General features: G+C 43.2%; 1 protein-coding gene across 3 annotated transcripts in view; it reads right to left on the bottom strand.

Moving 5' to 3' along the window:
• Positions 1-27183, bottom strand: part of LOC138745006 (protein LSM14 homolog A-like) — a 59325-nt gene extending 32142 nt beyond the window's left edge. For 2 of the 3 annotated variants that reach the window (XM_069902012.1, XM_069902014.1), the window contains exon 1: positions 26964-27183. In XM_069902012.1, coding sequence (XP_069758113.1) covers positions 26964-27084 — 121 coding nt within the window. In that variant the 5' untranslated portion in view covers positions 27085-27183. Of the gene's footprint in view, positions 1-8803; positions 8869-26963 lie in introns of those variants that run through there. The other variant, XM_069902013.1, reaches the window with a different exon arrangement.
• Between the last annotated feature and the right edge of the window lie 572 nt (positions 27184-27755).

The following is a 27755-nucleotide window of genomic DNA, read 5'->3' as shown; positions in this document are numbered from 1 at the left end:
GGGCATTTCTGTCTACTAGATCACTGTAAATTAAAGGAAGTTGAAATTTGCCCATTAGTTATCACTTTTCCTTTGGATTAACATACAGTGCTTTAATCCACTTAATAAAAGATTATCCCAAACCAAATTTGTCCAATACCTTAAAGGGAAAATCCCATTCTAATCTATCGAAAGTCTTTTCTGCATCCAAAGTTACTGCAACACTTAAATTTCCTCTTGATTGTGCTAAATGAGTGATATTTAATTATCTTTCGACATTATCAGCAGCTAATCACTTTTTAACAAAACCTGTTTGATCAGCTTTATTAACTTTGGTAATAATCTATTTATCCTATTAGCCAAAACCTTTGCAACAATTTTATAATCTGTATTTAAGAAAGATATCGGTCTATATGAAGCAGGTTTTAAAGGATCTGTCTTTTTTTGGTATTACCATAATTATCACAGTGGAGAAAGATTCAGGTAGCATGTGGGTCACCGAAGCATGTTGGATCACATCCATAAATAAAGGAAGCAATAAATCCTTAAAATTCAGCAGGGAAATTGTCTTCTCCCAGTGTCTTATTGGGCTGTAATGTACTCATTGCTGCTTTAATTTCTAACTGATCAATGGGAGAATTCAGTTCTGACTGTTCTTCCAAACACAAGCAAATATATTTGGGATAAATAAACATCAATTTTGTCATCTTTTAGGATTCTGAACTATACAACTTTGAGTAAAAGTCGCAAAAAGTATCATCTATCTCGTGGTTTATAACTAACATGAGTAGGACTTTTTCGGATAGCATTTATAGTTTGAGCAGTTTGTTCCATTTTCAATTGCCATGCTAATACTTTATGTGATCATTCACCTCGTTCAAAGTATCCTTCCTTGGTTCTCATTATTGCTTTTTATGTTCTATAAGTCTGCACAGTATTATATTGAAGATTTAAATTAATTAATTAATGACCTTCTTCCATCTTCTGACCTTTGAATATGCAAATCTTTTTCCATATCTGTTATCTCATGTTCAGGTTTACCCAGTTTCTTCATATAGTCTTTCTTTATCTTAGAAATATAACTTATAATTTGTCCCCTCAAATATGCTTCCAGTGTGTCCCAGATCACAAATTTATCAGTTACTGAATGTAAATTCACCTCACAATACAATCGAATTTGCTCATGTACAAAAGCACAAAAATCCAACCTCTTTAAAAGCAAACTATTTAATATCCATCTTATGAGGCATTTCAATCTTTAACAATAAAGGTGAATGGTCAGACAAAATTCATGCTTTATAATCTGTTTAGAATCTATCTTGAAACTGTGCTGAAAGTTTAAAAAGTGTATTCTGGAATATGAATCATGTCAGTTTGAGTAAATAGAATCCCTATCAGTTGGATGCAGTCTCTGAATGGGAAAGGAAAAGAGACAGATAGAGCTAGAGGAAAGGAGACATAGGGATAGATGAGAAGGTGGGTTAATGGAAACCAGAGGTTGATATTAATGCCATCTAGTTGGAGGGTGCCCAAACAGAATACAAAGTGTTGTTCCTCCAATTTGCGAGTGGTCAGTCTGGCAGTACACAAGACCACTGACAGATGTTGGCAAGGGAATGGGGTGGAGATCCCGGTTATTGTGGCAGACAAAGCTGAGGTGATCAACAAAGTGACCTACCAGGCTGCATCCAGTCTCTTTGATGTAAAGGAGATCACAAAAGGAGAAATGAATGCATTAGATGACCACTGTAGATTCACATGAAGTGCTGCTTCACATGGAAGGACTGTTTGGGCCTTGAATGGTGGTGAGGGAGGGGGTTATAGTTGCAAGTGCAGCCCCTCCTGCGGTCACAAGTGTAGACACCAAGGGGTCAATTGCTGGGAAAATCACCAAAGGAGTAGTCCCTGTGGAAGGTGCAGCAACAAGGACAGGATTCCCCATGTCCATACCTACCACCCCACCAGCCTCTGAATCCAACATTACATCCTCCACCAATTCCATCATTATTACATGATCCCACCATCAGACACATTTTCTCTTATCCTCCCTTTGCCTTCTGCAGGGACCACTCCCTCAGAGACTCCCTCATCCACTCCTCCCTTTCCACCAATCGCCCCGTCGCATGTCCCAAAAATATACTTGAGGAAAATGTTATTGAAAGTGGAGGAGGATTAAGTCATCAATGGACTATTCCTGTTTCCATGACAAAATTCCTTTAATAATTTGCTATCCAATTGTTCAGATTTTCCAATTGGTTCAGCATTTGGCTCATTGGATGTTTGTTCCAATGCTTCTTATATCTGAAGTTGAGAAAGGTTAGAAGGCACCTAGGCTGGATGCAAAGAGAACCATCACTTTTCAATAATAACTGGTTTACCCATCTAAGAGAGACAAAAGACTTTTTTTAAGATCCTAGAGCCTAAAGTCTGGAACTTTCCACCTCCAAGAGCAGTAAAATTTAGATTTTTTAAGGCAGAAGTAGAGACACTTGATGGAAATATCATGGCTACCAAGGGAAGAGTAGGATACAGATTTGAGATCAGATCAGTTGTAAACTTGCTGAACGCTGAACTGAGCTGGCAACTCATGCCTCTAACTCAGGTTTTAATTCATACAGAAATTGTTCAGACTCCCCATCCTTGTCATAAGATTGTTAACTATCTTGTAAGTTATGAACCAAAGATTTTGAAATTAAATTAAATTTAGACATATAGCACAGTAACAGGCCGTTCCAGCGCACGACCCCATGCTACCCAAATGAACCTACAACCCCCCCCCCCGCCCCAAAAAGTGGGAGGAAACTGGAGCACCTGGAAGAAAATCATACAGGCACTGGGAGAATGTACAAACTCCTTACAGAGAGCACCAGATTCAAACCTGGGTCACTGGCACTCTAGTGGAGTTGCACGAACCACTAAACTAACCGTGCCACCCTAAGATATATGCAGCAGGCTACATCAGGAAAGGATCCATTATGCAGTTAATCTACAGCATGGAATTGTAGAAAAATTCTGATACCCAACCCATGGAAGGTATGCAACTTAAAAAGGCAGCTCATTCTTTCAGACTTATTTTCAAACATCTTCAATTACTGCTTGAAAAGGCTGAGGATTTATGACTCTATCACTCAGGCAAGTTTCATATCCCTCCAACCCTTTGGGCAAAAACCTCTTTTTCTCATTTACCAACTAACTGTACATTAAAAAGTTTAAATATGTGAAGAACAAGAGGAGGAGACATTCAAGGATAGGATCTATCAGGGATAATAGTGGAAACATGTGCATGGAGTCAGAGAAGGTAGCAGAGGTTTTTAATGAATTCTTTGCTTCAGTATTCACCAGAGAAAAGGACCTTGGCAATTGAAACACTTGGGCATGTTGACATTAAGAGGATACACTGGAACTTTTGAAAAGGATGAAGTTACATAGGTTACCAGAACCACATGAGATAGACCCAAGGCTGCTGTGAGGAGTGAGGAAGGAGATTGTTGAGCCACTGGGACAGTAGAAGTACCAGAGAATTTGAGGGTTACACATGTTGTTCCCTTGTTCAAAAAGCAAAAATAACCCAGGAAATTATAGACCAATGAGTCTTACTTTAGTGGTGGGCAAGATCCTGAGTAGCAATATTTACAAGCATTTAGAGAGGTGTAATCTAATTATGGATAGTTGGTATGGTTTTGTCAGGGAAAGGTCATTCATGTCGCATTAGCCTGATTGAATTCTTTTGATCATGTAATGAAGAACATCGATGAAGGCAGCGTGGTGAACGTAGTGTCTATGGATTTCAGTACGGAATTTGATAATGCTCCCCATGCAAGGTTTATTCAGAAAGTAAGGAGGCATGGAATCCAAGGAGGCCTTGCTTCGTGGATACAGAACTGGCTTGCCCGGAAAGGCTTTGTATTTTGCGTGGTCGGTGACTAGTATTGTCCTGCAGGGATCTGTTCTAGGAACCCCTCCACTTCTGTGATTTTTATAAATGATCTGGATGAGGAAGTGTGAGGTAGATTGGTAAGTTTACGGAGGACATGAAAGTTGTTAGTGTTGTGGATAGTCTGGCGAGTTGCCATGGTATACAGAAGGAAACTGATAAGACGTAGAGTGAGAATTGGCAGATGGAGTTTAACTCAGAAAAGTGTGGTGTTCATTTTAGTCTGTCAAATTTGAAGGCATAATACAATATTAATGGGCAGACTCTGAGCAATGTGAGGACCATAGCACCCTATGTTCTTTCTATGAAAGAACAGGATTTGGAATTTCAAGTAGAACATGCAAGCAAAAAAAATTTAAAAGATTCAGTGCCTTTAATTTTAACAGCAGCAACTTGTTACTCATTTTATACACAGATAGAGACAGCAAACTGCAATTCAACATTGCATCACCTGATTTGTCTCTTGCCTAGGAAAGGAATGTGAGGATGTAATTTGGAAACCTTCAAATAGAATAGAGAAAAGCTAAACACTGACACACAGGCATCTTCTCAAACCAATAAACACTGCCTCAGCCTGTCAAATGCTGTTGATCATTACAGTTGCGCAGCTTGAAGGAAGCAGTTAACTCTTAAATCTAATTTAACAGTGACAACTATCTTTGATCAATAAGTGAATAAAGGAACATTCTCTGGCTTATACCTTAAATGTTACTTTTATCTGGCACTTTAGTTGCCTAAAAGATTCCAAGTTCAATTCAATTGGAAAGGCAAAGACCAATTAGGGACAGTCAGAATGGTTTTGTGCATTGGAAGTAGAATTTGGCAGAGTAATTTTGAAGGTAACACAAAGCTAGATGAGCACAGAGCGGTAAATATAGTCTCTCTCCATCGAGATAAGCAAGGCCTTTGATAATGTACATGTTAGGCTGGTCTAAAAGGTTAGATCACTTAAGAGTCCAAGGTGAGCTAGCTAGCGAGATACAAAATTGTCTTCATAGTAAGAGAAAAGGTAGTGGTGGAGGTTCATTTTTCTGATTCAAGGCATGTGACCAGTAACAAGGTCAAGGGAGCTTTGAATTCACGGGCACATTTAAAGTGAGAGCAGAGACATTTAAAGGAGATCACAGAGAACAGAGAATATCTGGAATGTTTTGCAGAGGTGGTGGAGGGAGATACAATTGCAACATTTAAAAGGAATTTGCACAGGTACTTAGATTTTTCCACATTGTACCCCATCTGACATGTTCTTGCCATTTACTCAGCTCATCTGTACCTTGCTGAAGCCTGTTTACATCCTCCTCCTGCCTTACAAGCTCACTTTGCATCACTTGGATATTGAACTGAACATTTCCACTGAACTTTAGATATAGACGATACCATGGTAGTGGAAAAGGGGTGATGAGCCAGCATATAGGAGGGAGATTGAAAACTTGGCTGAATGGTGTTCTAACCACAACCTCGCATTCAACATCACCAAAACCAAGGAACTGATTGTGGCCTTTAGGAAGAGAAAACAAGAGGTGTATGATCCAGTGGTCATTGGGGGAATCAGAGGTGGAGAGGCTGAGCAAATTTAAATTCCTGGGAGTCACCACCTCAGAAAACCTTTCCTGGATCCAACACACGAATGTCATTACGAAAAAAGCACATCAGCACCTCTACTTCCTCAGGAGTTTGCGGAGGTTTGGTATGACTTCAAAAACCAATAGCAATGAATAACGTAGATTTCTCAAAATTTAAGGAGGAATCCCCATTCAGATGGCAAACGCAGGCAATAAGATACCTAGGTGTGCAAATAAACAAAAATCTAGGCCAATTATATAAACTCAATTACAATCCACTAATGAAAAAATTACAGGACGATTTAGAGCATTGGAAAGAGCTACCACTAACACTGATAGGAAGGATAAACTGTATTAAAATGAACATTTTTCCAAGGATACTATACTTATTTCAGGCATTGCCAATACAACTGACAGAAAAATTCTTCAAAGAGTTAAAGAAAATAATAAGGAGATTTTTATGGAGAGGGGGGAAACCGAGGATAGCACTAGACAAATTAACAGAATGGTATAAACAAGGAGGCTTACAATTGCCAAACTTCAAAAATTATTATAGAGCCGCACAATTAAGGTACCTATCAGATTTTTATCAAACAAGGGAAAAACCAGACTGGACGAGACTAGAATTAGATAAAATAGGGGAAAAGATACCTGAACACATATTATATAAATGGGACGAAAAATTGGTACAACATAGAACTTCTCCAGTATTACACCATCTCCTCAATATATGGAAGAAGATTCATGTAGAAAGAAATAAAATAAATTACCAAATACCAAAACTAATATTGACGCAAAATAAGCTACTCCCTTTTACAATAGACAACCTTGCCTTTAGAAAATGGGAAAAAAAAGGGATTAAAAGAATAGAAAATTGTTTTTCAGGAAGTAGATTCTTATCCTTTGAACAAATGAGAGATAAGTACAATATAACGGGAGATACAGCGCTGGCATATTACCAACTGAGATCCTACTTGAAAGATAAATTAGGAAGCAACTTGAGTTTACCAGAGGGAAGTAACCTTGAATATGTGATTACAGATACAATGTTAATCAAAAGATTTATAAAAAATATGTATATTAAACTGCAAGAAAAGGAAAATGAGGAAACAAATGGTAAAACTAAACAAAAATGGGAACAAGATTTAAATATAAAGATAAAAAAGGAAACATGGGAGAAGTTATGCTCTGGAACGATGAGAAATACAATAAATACGAGGCTGCGTATGATACAATATAATTGGTTACACAGACTATACATTACACCGCAAAAGTTAAATAAATGGGACCCAACAGTATCTGATAGATGTTTTCGATGTAAAAAAGAAAGGGGAACAACAATTCATGCAATCTGGACATGTGAGAGAGTAGAAAAATTTTGGGATGATCTCAATCAGATATTAAATAAAATAACAGAAAACAATATACCAAAGAATCCAGAGATCTTTCTCCTAAGTAACATAAAAAATAAAGAATTTGGAATTGACTTGGAGGATGCACAAAAAAGATTTGTTAAGATAGCCCTAGCTGTAGCAAAAAAATGTATTATGTCAACCTGGAAATTGGAAGATAATTTGAAAATACAACAATGGTATATAGAAATGAATAAATGTATTCCATTAGAAAAAATAACATATAGTTTAAGAAATAATATTGAAATATTCGAACAAGTATGGGAGCCTTACATTAAATACAATAGCGAAAACCTACCGGGAACAAACATTACCTAAGTTGATGGAAGGAGAAGAAAAGAAAAGAATGGACTCAGTAGAATTTCTGGTGTATTTTTGTTGAATGACAACATTGTCTAACTGAATTAATGCAACCTAGATTGTATAACTAAAATGGATGAGAGGGGGGGGGATGGGGGGGTGGCTTGGGAGGAGGGAGGGGGGAGGGAGAAAAAGTCACTGTAAATGTGTGGAAAAGAAAAAGTGTATATCATGGCTATTGTGATTTATGGTGTGAAAAATAAAAAATTTTAAAAAAAAACCAATAGCAGACTTCTACAGATGCTAAGTAGAAAATGAGCTGACTGGCCATATTATGCCCTGGTATGGGGACACCAATAACTCTGGAAAGCCCTGAAAAAGGATGTGGACACAACCCAGTACATCACAGGTAAAACTCTCCCCATCATCAAGAAAATCTACATGGAATGCTGCTTTTGGAGAACTACAGCAATCATCAGGGATCCACACCAGCCAGCACATGCTGTTTTCGCTGCTACCATCAGGAAAGAGGTATAGGTGTCACAAGACTCATATTACCAAATTCAGGAACAGTTACCACCACTCCACTATCAGACTCCTAAACAAGAGAATCTTTTAAGGACACTTACTTTCCACATTTCTGTATTGCAGTTTGTTTACATTTGTTTGTTTATATTTACCTCTTTTGTATATGTATCATTTCTGGAGTACAGTTTTTTTTGCACTAAAATCTCAGGATTGTGTGATGTCATGTATGTACTCTGACAAGACAATAGACAATAGACAATAGGAGCTGGAGTAGGCCATTTGGCCCGTCGGGCCAGCACCGCCATTTTAGATCATGGCTGATCATTACCATCAGTACCATCAATACATCTGAACTCTGAAGAGGTACAACAGCTCCCAAGCATGGGTGCAGATGAGCTTTGGGAAAGGACTCGGGTAGCTCCTCTAAGGATGACATTAATTAAAAGTGACTCCGAACAGTTATTTAGCTTCTAAAAAAAACCCATACATTAATAACAGTTAAAACAAGGAAATCTTCAGATGCTGGAGTCTCATGCAGTGCACAAAAAACCCAAAACGCTCATTGCCTTTTAGTTCCTATTGATGTTGCATTACTTGCTTCGTTTCTCCAGCACTTTTATGGATCACATGTTAATAAATGTAAAACTTTCATCAAGTTGATGGAAGGAGAAGGAAAGAAAAGAATGGACTCTGTAGAATTTCTGGTGTATTTTTGTTGAATGACAACATTGTCTGACTGAATTAATGCAACCTAGATTGTATACCTAAAATGGATGAGAGGGGGGTGGGGTGGGGGGGTGGCTTGGGAGGAGGGAGGGGGGGGGGAGAAAAAGTCACTGTAAATGTGTGAAAAAGAAAAAGTGTATATCATGGCTATTGTGATTTATGGTGTGAAAAATAAAAAATTTTAAAAAAAAAGAACCTACAATACTGGTATTTCAAAGACTACATTAGTAGATAAAGCAAATGAAGATGAGAACAAAACAAGATTTTCCCCTGCTTTTGTGGGTGGGGACAGAGTAATAGTGGGATGTGTAAAGAGATATTGAAAGTGCATCAGGTAGTGACAAAACAATCTGAAGACTTACCCCAAACTTGAAGCAAGTTCATAATAGGGAAGAGAAACACGATAGGCTGCAGATGCTGAGATTGTAGTGAAGACACCAAAACGCTGGAGGAACTCAGCTGGTCTTTTCAGCATCTATAGAGATAAATATATTGCTGACATTTTGGGCCCGAGTCCTTCTCTCAGATGAGACAGAGATGGAGAAATTCTCTCAAATCCTCTATCTCCATTGCATCTGCACCCAGGATGAGGACTTCCATGCCAGATCATCAGATGTCCTCCTTCAAGCAACATGGCTTTCCAACTACCACCATCAACAGCACTCACCCGCATATCCTCCATTTCCCACACATCTGCTCTGGCCCACTCCACTCCCATGCACAAAAGGATAGGATTCCTCATCTTCACTTACCACCCTAACAGCCTCTCCATCCAACACATCCTCCTCTGCCATTTCCACCACCTACTCCGCGATCCTATCATTAGACACATATTCCCCTCTCCTCATCTCTCAGCCTTTTGCAGGGACCACTCCTTCCATGACACCCTTGTCCACCAATTATCCCCTTGGGACCTACCCCTGTGACTACAGGAGATGCTCTGCTTGCACCCACACCTCCTCCCTTTACACTATTTGGGGCCACAATCAGTCCTTTCAATATTCAATAACCATACAACTTCCGAGTGAATCATCTACTGCATCCGATGCTCTCGCTGTGGTCTCCTCTACATTAGAGAGGCTGGACGAAGACTCTGAGATTGCTTTGTTGAGCTTCGACTCTGTCCGGTGCAATAGCATGGATCTCCCCGTTGCCACCCATTTCATTTCTCCATCCCATTCCCTTACCTTCATGCCTGTCTATGGTCTCATAAATTGGAGGAATAACACCTCCAACTGGATGGCATTAATATTGCCTTCTCTGGCTTTCATTACAACACCCTCCCCCCCCTCCACACCCTGCATCTCTCCATTCCATCTCCTTCAGCACAGACATGATAAATTCTAACTAGACCTTTATCACATCCAATTAACACCTTTTGTTGGTCTGGATTCCTCCCCCTTTGTTTGAATTCTGAGATTTTCCGATATATCTGCTTTTGCCTTTTCTGCTTTATCCTTGAAGATGAGCTCAAGCCCAAAAGGTTGGCGATATATCTTGGTCTCCTATCAATGCTGAAAAGACCAGCTGAGTTCTTCCATCATTTTGGTGTTTTTACTAAGTTCACAGTGGCAATTAGTTTTGAATTCAATGCTCTGTGAAGTCACAAGAGGTCCACAAAAGATAGCTGTGGAGAATTAACACTGACCAAGTTAATTCAAAGCACAGCTAAAAATACTGAAAAGGCCTATGGTTTTTGAAGAATTAAATTATGGATCAGACAGGCTGTAATAGGAAGTAGGAGACCAGTTTAGTTGTACATGTAGGAATTTAAATAGCAGTTTTCTGTGCAGTAAGATTTCAATAAAAGTAAAACTTATGATTGACTAAACCTTTTTTCCCCCTTGTTAATTATTGGGGACAAATGTCTTTAAGAACATTGGAAGAATCCCCATTTTTGAAACAGTTGGATTTTGCATATTCACCTGAACCTTGGTCGCGTTGGTGACAGGAAATGCAGTGAACAAAGTGGTGGAAAAACAGTTTGCCAGTGAACTATACTGATAATTGATGACAACCACATCCTTTGCAACCCACCCTTTCCATTTTCAATCCAGAACAGAGAGTTCATGAAAACTAAAGACATGCATTTCTTTTGCATTTTTTGATCTTGTGACATTAAAACCACTTTACAGTCAATGAAGTACATGTGTATTGAAGTACATTGTAAAATAGGTCATCCAGCAACTGATTTTGAATACAAACTTGATCATGAACTGATCATGTTTGATATATTGGCTTAAAGTAACAGTGCCTTCAGAATTTTTTCACTCAAGTACAGACAGAGCTTTAATATAACTCACCCTAAAGACAGTACTGTTAATCCCTCACTCCTGCAATAGAAAACAAGTTAAGCTTTTCTTGCGTTCATCTGGAGTGAAACTTGAACTCCAAAACCTGTGACAATGAGGCAAGATATCCCAATTCCTGTCAGAATAACAGGTGAGGAAAGACAGAAAAAAAAACTGGCTTATGGTTGGAAAAGTGATGGTATGTCATTAAATCAGAATATTGAAGTTAATATGAAAAAATAGATACAAACAATCAAAGTAAATTGAAAGTGAAATGGATTTTTGGAAACTTAAAAATCCTTGTATCATTGTATTGTAAAACGAAATGGATGTTCTGGGGAAAAGGAATGGATGGATAAATAAAAATGTTTCCATATCTGCCTTGTCAGCCACGGTTGCCCCATCCTCACTTTAGAATGGTTCTCAGGGGAGAACCACGTGCAAACTCCACACTAACAGCACCAGAGTTCAAGATTGAACGAAGGTCTCTGGACATATGATGCAACAGAAGTTAGATGGAGCTAAACACAAAAGTCTGCAGACACTTTGATTGTAGCAAAATGACAAAAAATACAGGAGGAACTCAGGTCTCACAGCATCCATTGGAGGTAAAGATTTATAACCAATGTTTCAGGCCTGAGCCTTTCATCAATAGACAATACGTGCAGGAGTAGGTCATTTGGCCTTTCGAGACAGCACCGCCATTCATTGTGATCATGGCTGATCATCCACATCAATACCTGGTTCCTGCCTTCTCCCTAACTCTCTGGGTGAAAAAGTTCTTCCTCAACTCCGTTCTAAATGGCCTACTGCTTATTCTTAAATTGTGGCCTCCGGTTCTAGACTCCCCCAACATCAGGACCATGTTTCCTGCCTCTTGCTTGTCCAATCTCTTCATAACCTTATATGTTTCAATCAGATCCCCTCTCATCTTTCTAAATTCCAGTGTATACAAGCCCAGTAATTCCAATCTTCCAAAATATGACAGTCCCACCAACCCAGGAATTAGCCTCATGAACCTATGCTGCACTCCATCAAAAGCAAGAATGTCCTTCAAACTCGGGAGACCAAAACTGCACAAAATACTCCAGGTGTGGTCTCACCAGGGCCCAGTACAACTGCAGAAGAACCTCTTTGCTCCTATACTCAACTCCTCTTGTTATGAAGGACTACATGCCATTTGTTTTCTTCACTGCCTGTTGTACCTGCATGCTTACTTTCAGTAACTGATGAACAAGAACACCTGGATCTCGTTGTACTCCCCCCCTCCTTTCCTAACTTGACATCATTCAGATTGTAAACTGCCTTCCTGTTTTTGCCACCAAAGTGGATAACCTCACATTTATTCACATTAAACTGCATCTGCCATGCATGTGCCTGCCCATCCACCCTGTCCAAGGCATCCTTCATTCTCATAACATCCTCCTCACTTTTTATACTGCTATCCAGCTTCATGTCATCTGCAAATTTGCTAATATTACTTTTAATGCCTTCATCTAAATCATTAATGTATATTGTAAATAGCTGCAGTCCCAGCACAGAGCTTTGCAGTACCCCTCCAGTCTCTGCCTGCCATTCAGAAAGGGACCCATTAATTCCTACTCTATGTTTCCTGTCTGCGAACCAATTTTTTAATCCATGTCAGTACCCTACCCCCAATACCATGTGCTCTAATTTTGCCCATTAATCTATATGGGACCTTACCAAAGGCTTCTCAAAGTCCAGGTAAGCTACATCCACTTTTGCTCATCCAAGGTATGAGCAAAAATAAGGCATGAGCCTCAATAAAAAGACTGGGAGGGGATCACAGGTCAAAAGCAAATATTGGACATGGATAGGAAGAGGAAAGGTGAGAATTGCTGTATATACTTGTGTTATAGTCTATCACTTCTCAGCTTCTTTCTTTTCTACCCTACCACCTGAATCTGCCTGTGCTCCTCTCTCTGAGGAGGTACACGTCCATCTGCCTGATTTTTGACACTCTATAGTATTTATACTATTCAGGCTCAAAATGGCGACTAATGTTTACTTCCTGTGGAGGCTATGTGCACCTGCTGGTTTTCGGTGACACTTTTTTTGTGTACTGCAATTGTTCCTCTACTGTATTGTTCTATTTTAGACAATAAAATTTGGTAATTTCATGTTTTATTTCATATTATACAATAAGTTGTAATCGTATTACAGTACAACTCCAATTATATGAAATCAGATTCTCCGAAATCCTCAGTTATCCAAAATCCATATTTATCCAAAATTTTTTCTGAGCCTAAAGCCGCTTTCAGGTGGCCAGAATACCCGACGGTAAAGTCGCCTATTCTACCCCAATGCGGCTGTCAGGTGGCCACCTGAAAGTGGAGAACCTGGCCAGGAGGAGCACTTACCTAACCCTCCTCCTGTAGGTATATTCGCCGCTCGGAGAATTCCCCGTTGCACCTGAAAACAGCAGTGGGATTATGACCACAGCCCACAAGAGCTAGCATTTGCTTGGACGCAGCTCTCCTTCAGCCGGCACATTCAGGTGACAAAAAGGCGTCTTCTCTGCGGCCACCTGAACATCCAAGCTGCACTCCGCCAGCTGCATCTGCCGGCGCATTATCTGCGTCCGAGCACCTGAAAGCGGCTTAACTGACCGGGGTTGTCGAGCTCCCAGCGCTGGCAGCAACAGACCTCGAGGTCTTGGCAGATGCAGCGCCTTAGTGGGGAGATGTCGGTGATCGAAGGTAGCCAGCATTATTTTTGGTGCGAATTGAACATTATTTTAACGCTTAAAAAGCCTTACTTTGTTGTTTGTTACTGTTTAAACATTGTTACAAGTGATTTGCTGTTGCTACTGGGTTGTTTTTAAAAAATGACCAGATCTCCAAAAACACTATTTATCCAAAATGGGCCCAGCCTTCACCATTTTGGATAATTCGAGTTGTACTGTACTTTAGTGTGGCATTTGGTTGGATTTTGATAATTTTTATAAAAGAGGTTATAGAGAGTTCTCTGCAAGTTTTAAATGACTTTCCCCACCCACAGGTTAAGGCTGAATTAACAGCAGCTGAAAGAGGAAATAGCTACTGTATTACATAAAAGTTAGACTAACACATTTCATGTTTTAATTTTTAAATCACACAACACTTCTGCTGAGAGCTTTATTTATACTATTGACTGGGAACACAAAATTTCCAAATGCTTATTGAGTCGAGCAAGATGAAACTGTCTTCTCATTAACTGGCTAATCACATTCAACACAGCCTCACAAGAGTCCCTTTCTCACTCGCAAGTGATCCCAGGAATCAAACGCCAATCGGCCTTTAAAATGCCAAGAATGAAAGCAAAATAAGCTCATCGCCAGCGTCAGATGATGTCATCTGACGGTTTCGACCCCTAGTACAATCCCCGACATCTGCAGATGCTGGCATTGCAATTAGGGAAATGTGAAAGGGGTAAGTGGATTGTGGGATTAAAATGACCCAAGTTTTTGTGTGAATGCAAGAGTAAAAAATTAAAATGAAGTTACTGTAGCAGCGGCTCCACTGCTACTGAAAGAACACACAACCAGACGGGTTGAGCTCAGTGAGCAGAACTGATTTATTGCAGGCTGCCTGGCTGGCCTTATACTCCCAGCCCGGTCGGACCAGGCTGAGAAACGCGCTGGGGGCGCTGACGTCACCAGGGCATCACGTGGGTCCCCAAGAGTGGGCTTCTGAGCCCGGAACCCCCCAACGGCGCCGTTTTGGCTGGCTGCCCTGCCGCGTGTGTTACAAGCGGGGCCGGTTCGCCTGCCTAACAGCGTGCCGCCACGGTATAAACTTTGCCATAGGAAAGTCGCAGTGGAAGAGAAATAGTGGACAATTTTTAAACAGTGTGGGAAAATTGGTAGCGCTATAGCTCATAATTTATAAAGACTGTGGGGAGATAAAGCAATGGCTGACCTGACTTCCCAGAAGGCCATGCGGCAGAGAAACCTCTCTATGAATGCTCCATGCATGCAGTTGGGCTTCCTCTGCTGCATGGCCTTCTGGGAGGGCAGGTCCACGATCACTTTTTCTCAAGGTATTTATAAATTGTATGTGATAGTGCTACCAACTTTCCCACACTATATAAATTGTGTGCTATAAACTTTCCCACCCTGTTTAATAATGGTCTGCTATTGTTGTTTATTGCTTACACTTTCCCACAGTCCCTTCTAAAGGTTTATACAGGTCGGCACAACAGCAGAGGCCGAAGGGCACATACTGTGCTGTAATAAAGCTTAATTATGTTATAATAATGCATGATTAATTTTGTTCAAATACAAGATCATAATACATTGATCAGGATTTAGCCACCATCGCTCGATGCATCATGACGTCACCAGTAGAAGGTAGAACACTTTGCAAGTGTGAAAGCATTCAGTGACCCAGTTAGGAGTGGTGAAGTGTGAAAAGCCAAACCCCCATTCCTATCTCAGGACACTGAACGCCCAATTTAGTGGGATGCAAGTGTGAAAGGGGCTAAGAACTAATCAACCATGGCCCTGATTTATCCACAAAAAGATGAGCCTTCTACAGAGAGGAAAGTTGAGCTTATCTCCATACCACATGAGGTATACAGCAAACCATCAACAGCTAATAGGTTTAAAGTTACATCCTGACCCATTCCAAGTACTTGGAATATTTTGTTTTAGCACATAAAAAAACAATGCACCCACATAATGCTTTACACAAAAATTCACTTAGTGACCAATTAATATGCCAATTTCACTCCCAACTCCGCACCAATTGTGTTAGCAGGCATCAATTCACAATACCAACATAAGAATTATACAAAGCAGTACAAAATTCTGACCACGTTTCATGTTCGCACCGCCAACAATCTTGCATTAAACTTAACGTAAACCTGAAATTTCACAAGATCACTGCACAGAGACCTGTTAGAAATGTTACAAATAATGGTGCAGTTGATTTTTTTTAATATAAAAAAAAGTCCCCTTAATTTAAAGGAAACCAGATTAAAAAGGAAATTAGAAGGCAAAGCAAACAAAACAAATGAGCTAAATTCTATTTCAATCCCAGTTTGGTCCCCTACAAATTAACTGGAGCCATTATTAGCAACTGACCTCTCCAAAAGGCATTGGCTCTATGGGCATTTTGAATTACGTATCAACAAGACCACAAATTCAAATTCAACCAAAGTAGATGCAGCTTGTTTTTAGTTTGAAAACAATCTGAGAATAAAAACATGGCCTCAGTAAAGAAGACTGTGAAATTACAAGATTGCCATAACCCACTGGTTCACTAATATGCCATGGAAAGGGAATCAGTTATTCTTTTCCTGTCAAGATTAAAGATTCCATTTATTGTCATGTATACAAAATACACAAAAATATTTTCCTTTGTTAGCCATGTAAACTATCTAGCACCAGATACAGTGAACTTTTCTGTGTGAGACCTATTTGCATTAAACAGCTGCAACAAACATGCCTTTTCTGAAGTGCAAAAGCTAATTACTGTCTTTTAAAGGAATGGACAATAACTGCTGGGCCCGAAAGCATTGTGCACAGGCCAAGGCTTATTGAATAGAAATAAAGCAATTCCCTCTGCAATCACAGCATTGTGTGCATTCATTAAGAGGTGGAACCTCAAATGAAAATGGGAACCTTCTCAATTTGGATGCACACTCTCTGGCCTCCCATGTCTTCTTACCTGTATGATTGGCAAAGAAAAGGAGTCATTTTTCTAAACATAATACAATCATCCCAGGCACGAGGAAGATGCTCTTTAATACAATGCATCCACATAACTTTTAATATTTCAGCCAGTCATTAAGTGCAGATGTTCAAAATGAGATTTTAACCTGTATAAAAGCATGCTTCATAAGATTAAAAAAAAGCACATGACAAAATATAGTCCCTTTTCCACTGGCACCCTGTCCCAGGAATTACCGGGGACAGACCCCAGTGGAAAAGGAACACTGTCTGAATGTCGGCATCAAATGACGTCATTTCATGCCAGGGATTAATGGCCTCTAACCCTACTCGTAACCTTGGCGTTTCCCAATGTCAGTGTGCTGATAAAACCAGTGGAAAGGGGTCAGCAGAAATACACCAGTTTTCAGTTGAAGGTAGAACACTCTGATCCCCGGGGATGAGTTGTGTTCAGTGGGAAAGCAATTAGTGTCCCAGATATGGGTGGCCCAGTGGAAACGGCACAAAGGGCTTCCTATCCCGGGACACTGCACAGCCAATTAACTGGGATGCTAATGGAAAAGGGGTTTATATTTAGCTCTAAAATTTAATTGAGGGCACAGATACATGTACAAAGGCACTGAGGGAAAATATCAGTGCCACTAGGTTTGTTAGTGACATGCAACATAATGAAAGTGCAAACAAATTTCCAAACAAGCTGCAAGATTATATAAAAAATCTACTGAAGGGAGGAACTCAACAGGTTGAGCAGCATCTGTGGGGAAAAAAAGAATTGTTGAATATTAATTGCTTCATAATATTAAGGCTGGAATATTAAGACATGCTGCAGATGCTGAAACTTCTTGGAGTTGGGAATCTGAGTTGCAAATTCTAGCATCTGTGATCTCTTTTCAAGGGTACCACACAGCTATAGGATGGTGAGCAATAGCCACTGCTCGTCTTATGAGCAAATGAACTGAGTACAAGTACAAGAGAACAATTTCAGGTAGCGCATCTTACGATATAATAACTAGGGAAATCTTCAGGCTAAGATGAGCATAGTGATGAAAATTGGAAAACATACGACACACACAATTTCATTTAAATGTGAATCAGGGTAAAATGTAATTTAACAGGAAAAGATGTACTGGCTTTGGAGGCAATGCAGAGAAGGTTCATTATGTTGATTCCTGAGATGAGGCAGCTGACCTACAAGTCACCTGATACTATACCTAATAGAATTTAGAAGGATGAGGGGAATCTTAAAGAAACAAAATTATGAAAAGAATAGCCAAGATAAATTCAGGATTAGAAATTGAGGATATAAGCTCAAGATTCAAGAGAGTCAATAAAAGAAGGTGAAATTGTTTTCCTAGAAAGCAGTGAATCTGTGAAATTATCTGGAAGCATTAAATACTTCTCCACTAAACATTCTTAAAACGGAGATTTTTACAATAGTAAGAAAATTAAAGTTTATGGGGAACAGGCAGGAAAATGGCAATGGCCAGATCAGCCATGATCTAATTGAATGGCAGATTAGCTTGATGGGCCAAATGCCCTACTACTGGTCCTATTTCTTATATTCTAATAAAATTCTAGGGTGGCATGGTTAGCGCAAAACTGTTACAGCGCCAATGATAAGGATTGGGGTTCGAATCCTACGCTGTCTGTAAGGAGTTTGTACATTCTCTCCGTGTCTGCATGGGTTTTCACGGGAATTCTGGTTTCCTCCCACCCTTCAAAATCGGGTGCAGTTAGGCAGCATGGGCTGAAAGGTATTTGTATTTGAAAGGTAAAATGTATTTTTCAATTGCAGATGCTGGAATTGTCATATTCTGACAACACCAAGCTAGCTTGTTTAAAAGTTGTTTTGGAAACACGTCAATGCAAGCATAAAATAGGGATGCCCTGCTTAACCATTACTGGCTTCAGCCTCAGCTAAGAAAGACAGACCACTAAATGAAAATGCAACTTGAGCAAGACTTTCAGGAAAGTACAGTTTCAACAAGATACAGGAGAATGGAATGGACCAGATCAGGGTTTTTATTCCAGGAAATGAGTATTACAGGCAATTCCAGCCCATCATGAATTTCCCTCAAAAGTGACGATAGAATGCTCCGATTAGCACATTCCTGACTACAGGAGTACAGTACATGCTGAGGGACACACCAAGTCTTCACACAACCAATATAAGAGGTATGTGGGGAAAGACCACTGGCTATGATCCTTTCACTACTGACCATTTGAGGGGCTAAAATTAGTGAGGAGTACAGTACCTATGTATGGTACATAAGCCTTTGTATATAAAAGACATGAGATACACCTGTTGCGTGTGGGAAGTTTTTGCGCATTTCCTTTTATGCCCCATTCTCCAATTGGGATTTCTGAACTCTATTATAAACTTATGGGACCATGGACGAATATGCGGTCGGACGTTGCCTGAACAGACGTTAAGCGGTGCATACCTGTCAAAGACCTGTAGATGCAAGTGAGCAAAAGCAATCAGTTTTGCTGTCAACAGCAATAGCATAGATGTTCAAAATACTCCACAGAAACTGAATTTATGTTTCAGATCATGCTTGCCCTGTTTGTTTCTCTCCACAGGTTTCTTTTTCAGATTTGTGATTTATTGTCAGAGAACATACATGACATCACGTACAACCCGGAGATTCCTTTCTCCTGCAGGTACGGCAGAATTACCACTGATTGGTAGTGCAAAAATAAATAGTACACAGCGTAAACATGTAAACAAATAAAAAATTGTTAACGGATAATGAATGTAAACAAAGTGACTGTGCAATACAGAGAGAACAAAGAAAATCCATCCGTAAAGTGCACGTGCAGAGCACTCCACCTTGCTTCATAAATGTGCGGCTGCTGCATGTGGCTGGCTTGGGGTGGGCTGATGGCATCGCGATGACATCATCAGCCTGAGACACAGGAGCGCGAATTTAAAATCCCTGCGTGCACGGCAGGGAACGCATTGGAGGCCCGTTCTTATCATCAGTCCTAGAATTCACAGTGAAAAAATGAGTTTTAATTGGGGAGATCAGATCTATGATCGCCATTTTCTGATATAGGGCTCTTTCCCACTCAGCATGTATGACGTCACGTTGGCAGGCAGTGCTCCAGCACCAGTTGCTCCGATCTGCTCCGGAGGACGCAACGAGGCACCAGGCTTTTAGGCCTTCTCTATAAAAAGGTAAGAGCAGATTTTTCTCTGCCAATGGAGCCGGCATCAAAACAGCACCCGCCATAAAAACCTTCTGATTGAGTTTGTCGTTCAGTATTCTGATGGTCGAGGGGTGGCAGCTCTTCTTGAACCTTGTGGTTCAAGTCTTGTGGAACCTATACCTCTTTCCTGATGGCAGCAGTGAGAACAGAGCGTTTGCTGGGTGGTGTGGTTCTTTGATGATTGCTGCTGCCCTTCGACGGCAGTGTTCCCTGTAGATGGACTCAATAGTGGGGATGGTTTTGCCTGTAATGAGGGTTCTGACTTGTTGTTACTAATAAAAAAAACATTTTGCTTTTATTTAATCTTTCCCATTGTCAGCAGTGAACTTGTATATTCCCTCTGCATTGCTTGCAAATAAACCACAGATATGACAGAGTTGAACCTATTCTAAAATGTCAGTGTGCATAACCACTCACTGCTAACTGACCGCTCAAGACCACAGGATGCAAGGTTTAAAATATCTCAGCCATTTTATACAGTCAATTGTAAAGTTCACTTTCAACTTTCAGATCAAACAAAACTTGAACTCCAATAATACAATTAATCTTAAACTATGCACATCAACATTATTGGGAAATGGACAAACTGTTCAAAATAAATTGGAACGGCATCGAGGTACAGCATAACCACCTTTCAAAGTGACTATGTTAGCATCTTTCTTAGAATTTGTTGACTTAAAGGAGATAAACAAGAGAGACTGCAGATGTTGGAACACTGGACCAACAGACAAAATGCTAGAGAAACTCACTGGGTCACACAACATGCATGGAAAAACACAAACATAAGAAATAGGAACAGTAGGCCATCCAGCCCATTGAGCCTGCTCCTCCATTCAATGAGATCATGGCTGATCTGATGATAGGCTCATCTTCACCTACCTGTCTTTTCCCCTATGTAAAAATTTATCCACCCTGGTCTTAAATATATTCACTGAGGTAGCCTCCACTGCTTCAATGGACAGTGAATTTCCCTCTGGGAAAAGCAGTTTCTCATCTCCATCCTAAATCTACTACCCTGAACCTTGAGGCTATGTCCCCTTGTTCTAGTCTCCCCCACCAATGGAAACAATTTACCGGTACTTGGTCAGGTACTGAAGGACTGCACAGATCAATTGACGGAGATCTTCACAAACTCTTCAACTCTTCACTGCAGTAGTCCATCTTTCCCACAAGGTTCAAAACAGCTACCATCATCCCAATACCCAAGAGGGCGACAATAACAGGCCTCAATAACTACTGCCCTGTGGCACCGACCTCCACCATTATGAAATGCTTCGAGCATTTGGTAATGGACACATCAAAGCACACCTCCCAGAAACAATGGACCTATTTCAAATCGCCTACAGAAATACCATTCCACATACGATGCTAGAGCATTGTCCCTTCACTCTGAATGCACTGCCAGATCCATCTCCAACAGTGCCATCATTTTTGTAGATGACACCACAGTAGTTGGCCTCATCAGCAACAACGATGAGTCGCACTACAAAGAGGTGGAAAATTTCATGATATGATGCGAGAATAACAATCTTGAGTCTCAACGTGGACAAAACAAAGGTGATCGTGGATTTCAGGAGGACCAGGAACAACCACCTTCTACAACACATCAATAACTCTGTAATGGAGAAAGTGGGAGTGTACCAAGTTCCTTGGAGTTCATTTAACTAGTGATCTATCATAGACATACAACATATCCTCACTTGTCAGGAAGGCTATCAAAAGCATCCTGGCCAGCTGCATTAAAGTATAATATGGTTGCTGCAGAGAAATAGATTAAAGGTCAATCCACAGTTCCATAAGAATGGCAGAGAGGTTCACCGGAGTGTCCCTCCCCTCCTCCCCCCCACCCCCCGCCACCCCAATCAACTTGATCTATTGGTATCGTTGTCTGAAGAGGCCCTCAAAATCATTAAGGATCCTTTCTTCCCTGCACACAGCATCTTTCAACTGCTCCCTTAAGGAAAGGAGATACAGAAGTATCAGATCCAGCACCACCAGGCTGAGGAACAGCTTCTTCCCATGGACAGCAACCAAAGAAACTGCTCATTGGACTCTCATATCCACGAAACAATATTTATTTGTACAGATGAAATATTTGTCCTGCATATGTATTATTTGTCTGTATGTGTGTTATGTTTGCATGTTTTGCACCGAGAACTGGAGAACACTGTTTCATCGGGTTGTTCTTGTACAATCAGATGACAATAAACTTGACTTCCTACCTCCATCAATCTATGCCTTTCATAATTTTTTATGTTCCTGTAATACTCCCTCTCATTCTTCTAAATTCCAGCGAGTACAGACCCAGACAACTCAATCTCTTCTCATAGGCTAACCTCCTCACCTCTGGAATCAACTGCCTTTTCCACCTCCAAATCCAGCACATCCTTCCTCAAATAAGGAGATCAGAAAAGCATGCAGTCAATCCAGTCAATGCAATCCAGATGTGGTCTCCCCAGTACCTTATACAGTTGCAGCATTATCTTCTTGCTCCTAAATTCAATCCCTCCAGCAATAAAGGTCAATATTCCATTTCACTTTTTGATAGACCGCTGCATTTGCAAACCAACCTTTTGTGATTCACACACAAGCACTCCCAAGTCCTATATGGCAGCATGCTACAATCACTTTCCATTTAAATAATAATCTGATCTTCCACTTTTCCTTCCAAAATGAACAACCTCACATTTATCAATATTGTACTCCATCTGCCCACTCACTTAACCCATCTATATCTCTCTGCAGACTCTCTGTATCTTCTGCATAATTTGCTTTTCCACTCAATTTAGTGTCATCAGCAAACTTAGGAATACTAATTTGTCCCCTCTTCCAGGTTGTTAATGTAAAGCAAGACTTCCAACCAGACGGCATCAATATTGACCTCCAGTTTCCAGTAATCAGCCTGCTTTTTCAACATTCCCTTGCTTCCTCAATTTCTCTTTCCCCTCCCCCATCCTTTACTTACCTTTCACCCACACCTTTCTTCCTCCCAAGTACATATTCTTCTCATCTTCCTGACAAAGGGCTTAGGCCCGAAAGGATGATCGCCTCTTACTATGGATGTTGCATGAGCTGCTAAATTTCTCCGGCATTTTTGTTTATCTTCTAAGTTTCTTTCCCTTCTACCCTCCAGCTTGTATCAACCTATTATCTCTTAACCTGTGCTTCTCTCCCTTCCTCCCCACCCAACTTTTTATTCAGGCATCAGCTTTTCCAGATTCCTGCTGAAGGCATTAGGCCAAAAATTATGATTGCTTATTTCCCATGGACGCTGAATGATCTGCTAAATTTCTCCAGCATTTTGTGTGGTTGACTTTAAGGAGGTGATGCTTGACAGAAAAGCAGAGCAATGTTTAGCAAACTTTTCGATCATGAAAAAGGTTTGATTATACAAACAAGGTAATGCCCAAGTAAACTTTGAAATTAGCAACAAGGCTGTCATTAATAAATCCGGGATATTTGGAAGAAATATTTTTACTCAAAAGGTTACAAGTACTGGAACTATCTCCCATAATGGGTAGTTGAGATCAAACTGATAGTAAAAGAAACTCTAATAGGTCAAGGAAAAGCAAGATGCAAACACCAATAAGTTGGATGAAATACTTTATAATATTTGGGATATTCAGATTCAGATTTATTGCCAGAGTACATATATAACATCACATACAACCCCGAGATTCTTATTCCTGGAGGAGTGACAGAATTATTACCAATTGATAGTGCAAAAAAAAATTGTGCACAATGTAAACGTATAAACAAATAAAAAAACTGTAAACAGATAACAAATATAAACCAACTGACTGTGCAATAGAGAACAAAAGAAAATCAATAAAGTGCACAAGTAAGAGTACTTGAATGAGTTCTTGAATCTGATGGTGGAAGGGTAGCAACGGTCTTGTAGCACCTATACCTCTTTTCTGATGGGAGCAATCCCTGTAGATGGACTCAATAGTGGGGAGGGTTTTGCCTGTAATGCCCTGGGCTGTGTCCACTACCTTTTGGAGGGCTTTACGCTCAAGGGTAATGGCATTCCCATACCAGACTGTGATGCAGCCAATCAGTTCACTTTCCACCGCACATCTGTAGAAATTTGCCAGGGTTTCTGATGACGTACCAAACCTCCGCAAACTCTTGAGGAAGTAAGTGGAGGTGCTTTCTTCATGGTGCGTTGGGTCCGGGAAAGATCCTCCAAGATAGTGACTCCCAAGAACCTAAATGTGGTCACCCTCTCCACCTCTAATCCCCCAATGATCAGTGGACCTTTGGCTTTTCTTTCCTCAAGTCAACAATCCCAATAAAGTCTCAGGCACTCTTTCATCGTACTCAATAATCCAAATGAAAGCAGTACAAAGAATAGGTTTAGCAAATCCACCACAAAACTCATTTCAGACCAATATTAAAATCATCCTCACCCAGGATCAAACTAGACAAGACTCAAGTGTTCGAACCCGGCACTGTCTGTCAGGAATTTATACTTTCTCCCTGTGCCTGCATGGGTTTTCCCCGGGGTAGGGGGTGGTCTCCGGATCCCTCCCACTGTTCCAAATGTTCAGGATGGTAGGTCAATTGGACAGCATGGGCTTGTGGACAGAAATGCCAGTCTTAAATGCAAGACAATCGCATTTGATCGCTGGATCGGTCCATTATGGACACCTTTGACTCGATTTTCAATTGTAAACACTTGCAGATGAACCGTCTTCACAAAAGCAAGCTGATCAATCCTTAGCAGATCGCACTGAAAGTCAACTCTTGTTATTATTGGGAATTGAAATGATCCCAAATGCCGATCAGGATTCAAAGTGTCTTTGAAACCAACTTCACGAATTGAGCCCATTCATCAGATCTAATCACATAATCCCAAACAAATCGTGGGGATCTGGGCACAATATCCGAACATTACACAGTGGATTCGGGCGAACTCATCAGGGGCAAGTTGTTTTCATTTGTGTGGACAGAGTTGCACCCACAGCAACCCCCTCAAATCCTCTCCCCTTCCTCCTCAAATCCTCTCTGCCCCCTCCTCAAATCCTCTCTGCCCCCTCCTCAAATCCTCTCTGACCCCTCCTCAAATCCTCTCCCCTCCTCCTCAAATCCTCTCCCCCCCCTCCTCAAATCCTCTCCGCCCCCTCCTCAAATCCTCTCCCCCTCCTCCTCAAATCCTCTCCCCCTCCTCCTCAAATCCTCTCCCCCTCCTCCTCAAATCCTCTCCCCCTCCTCCTCAAATCCTCTCCGCCCCCTCCTCAAATCCTCTCCCCCTCCTCCTCAAATCCTCTCCGCCCCCTCTTCAAATCCTCTCCACCCCCTCCTCAAATCCTCTCCGCCCCCTCCTCAAATCCTCTCCGCCCCCTCCTCAAATCCTCTCCGCCCCCTCCTCAAATCCTCTCCGCCCCCTCCTCAAATCCTCTCCGCCCCCTCCTCAAATCCTCTCCGCCCCCTCCTCAAATCCTCTCCGCCCCCTCCTCAAATCCTCTCCGCCCCCTCCTCAAATCCTCTCCGCCCCCTCCTCAAATCCTCTCCCCTCCTCCTCCTCAAATCCTCTCCGCCCCCTCCTCAAATCCTCTCCGCCCCCTCCTCAAATCCTCTCCGCCCCCTCCTCAAATCCTCTCCGCCCCCTCCTCAAATCCTCTCCGCCCCCTCCTCAAATCCTCTCCGCCCCCTCCTCAAATCCTCTCCCCCTCCTCCTCAAATCCTCTCCGCCCCCTCCTCAAATCCTCTCCGCCCCCTCCTCAAATCCTCTCCGCCCCCTCCTCAAATCCTCTCCGCCCCCTCCTCAAATCCTCTCCGCCCCCTCCTCAAATCCTCTCCGCCCCCTCCTCAAATCCTCTCCGCCCCCTCCTCAAATCCTCTCCGCCCCCTCCTCAAATCCTCTCCGCCCCCTCCTCAAATCCTCTCCGCCCCCTCCTCAAATCCTCTCCGCCCCCTCCTCAAATCCTCTCCGCCCCCTCCTCAAATCCTCTCCGCCCCCTCCTCAAATCCTCTCCCCCTCCTCCTCAAATCCTCTCCGCCCCCTCCTCAAATCCTCTCCCCCTCCTCCTCAAATCCTCTCCGCCCCCTCTTCAAATCCTCTCCACCCCCTCCTCAAATCCTCTCCGCCCCCTCCTCAAATCCTCTCCGCCCCCTCCTCAAATCCTCTCCGCCCCCTCCTCAAATCCTCTCCGCCCCCTCCTCAAATCCTCTCCGCCCCCTCCTCAAATCCTCTCCGCCCCCTCCTCAAATCCTCTCCGCCCCCTCCTCAAATCCTCTCCGCCCCCTCCTCAAATCCTCTCCGCCCCCTCCTCAAATCCTCTCCCCTCCTCCTCCTCAAATCCTCTCCGCCCCCTCCTCAAATCCTCTCCGCCCCCTCCTCAAATCCTCTCCGCCCCCTCCTCAAATCCTCTCCGCCCCCTCCTCAAATCCTCTCCGCCCCCTCCTCAAATCCTCTCCGCCCCCTCCTCAAATCCTCTCCCCCTCCTCCTCAAATCCTCTCCGCCCCCTCCTCAAATCCTCTCCGCCCCCTCCTCAAATCCTCTCCGCCCCCTCCTCAAATCCTCTCCGCCCCCTCCTCAAATCCTCTCCGCCCCCTCCTCAAATCCTCTCCGCCCCCTCCTCAAATCCTCTCCGCCCCCTCCTCAAATCCTCTCCGCCCCCTCCTCAAATCCTCTCCGCCCCCTCCTCAAATCCTCTCCGCCCCCTCCTCAAATCCTCTCCGCCCCCTCCTCAAATCCTCTCCGCCCCCTCCTCAAATCCTCTCCGCCCCCTCCTCAAATCCTCTCCCCCTCCTCCTCAAATCCTCTCCGCCCCCTCCTCAAATCCTCTCCGCCCCCTCCTCAAATCCTCTCCCCCTCCTCCTCAAATCCTCTCCGCCCCCTCCTCAAATCCTCTCCGCCCCCTCCTCAAATCCTCTCCGCCCCCTCCTCAAATCCTCTCCGCCCCCTCCTCAAATCCTCTCCGCCCCCTCCTCAAATCCTCTCCCCCTCCTCCTCAAATCCTCTCCGCCCCCTCCTCAAATCCTCTCCCCCTCCTCCTCAAATCCTCTCCGCCCCCTCCTCAAATCCTCTCCGCCCCTCCTCAAATCCTCTCGGAATAAAACACGCAATCCACATTGAGACAAGGTCTCCAAACTCAGCGACCCCCCCCCCCCCCCCCCCAAAGCCGAGGAATCCTGTGGACCACCCCGCCATTTTAAATGGTGGTTCTCTTCCTCCCCCAAATTCACTCAACTCGGCGAGAGGAAGATGAAACGGAATCGATATTTGTCCCGGTCTCTCTGGAACAAACCGCCCCACCCGCCCGGTCCGACGGGAGCAAGCAAGCCCGGGAGCTGGGCCCAGCTAGGCCCGACGCCTGCCGCTCTGCGCCATTTACCTTTGGCTAAGGCGACGGTGGAGTTCTCGGTGTCGATGGTGTAGAGGATCCCCTCATAGCGGATCTCCGCCTTGGAGATGAGGCTGATCTTACTGCCGATGTAAGGAGTGCCGCCGCTCATGGTGCTCGCCGTGCGACAGCCGGCCCTGCGAGCTGGATGGGGCGACGGATGGACGCCGATTGTGTCGCTTCTCCCCCCCCCCCGTCCCGTTGCTCCGTGACGTTGCTCAGCCAGCGGCCAACATGGCGGCCTCCAAATCCCAGGGAGCGGCCCAGGCGCGCTTCATACCCCACCGCCACCCCCCCCCCTCTCCGCACTCTCCCCCCCCCTCTCCGCACTCTCCCCTCCCCCTCTCCGCACTCTCCCCCCCTCTCCGCACTCCCCCCTCCCTCTCCGCACTCCCCCCCTACGCACTCCCCCCCCCTCCGCACTCCCCCCTCCCTCTCCGCACTCCCCCCCCTCCGCACTCCCCCCCCCTCCGCACTCCCCCCTCCCTCTCCGCACTCCCCCCCCCCTCCGCACTCCCCCCCCTCCGCACTCCCCCCCCCTCCGCACTCCCCCCCCCTCCGCACTCCCCCCCCTCCGCACTCCCCCCCCTCTCCGCACTCCCCCCCCTCCCTCTCCGCACTCCCCCCTCCCTCTCCGCACTCCCCCCCCTCTCCGCACTCCCCCCCCCTCTCCGCACTCCCCCCCCCCTCTCCGCACTCCCCCCTCCCTCTCCGCACTCCCCCCTCCCTCCGCACTCCCCCCTCCCTCTCCGCACTCCCCCCCCCTCCGCACTCCCCCCCCCT

The sequence above is a fragment of the Narcine bancroftii genome, chromosome 10 (assembly GCF_036971445.1).
Source record: "Narcine bancroftii isolate sNarBan1 chromosome 10, sNarBan1.hap1, whole genome shotgun sequence".
NCBI lineage: Eukaryota > Metazoa > Chordata > Chondrichthyes > Torpediniformes > Narcinidae > Narcine > Narcine bancroftii.
The sequence above is the reverse complement of the archived record's forward strand: the minus strand, read 5'-3'. Positions and strand labels throughout refer to the sequence as shown.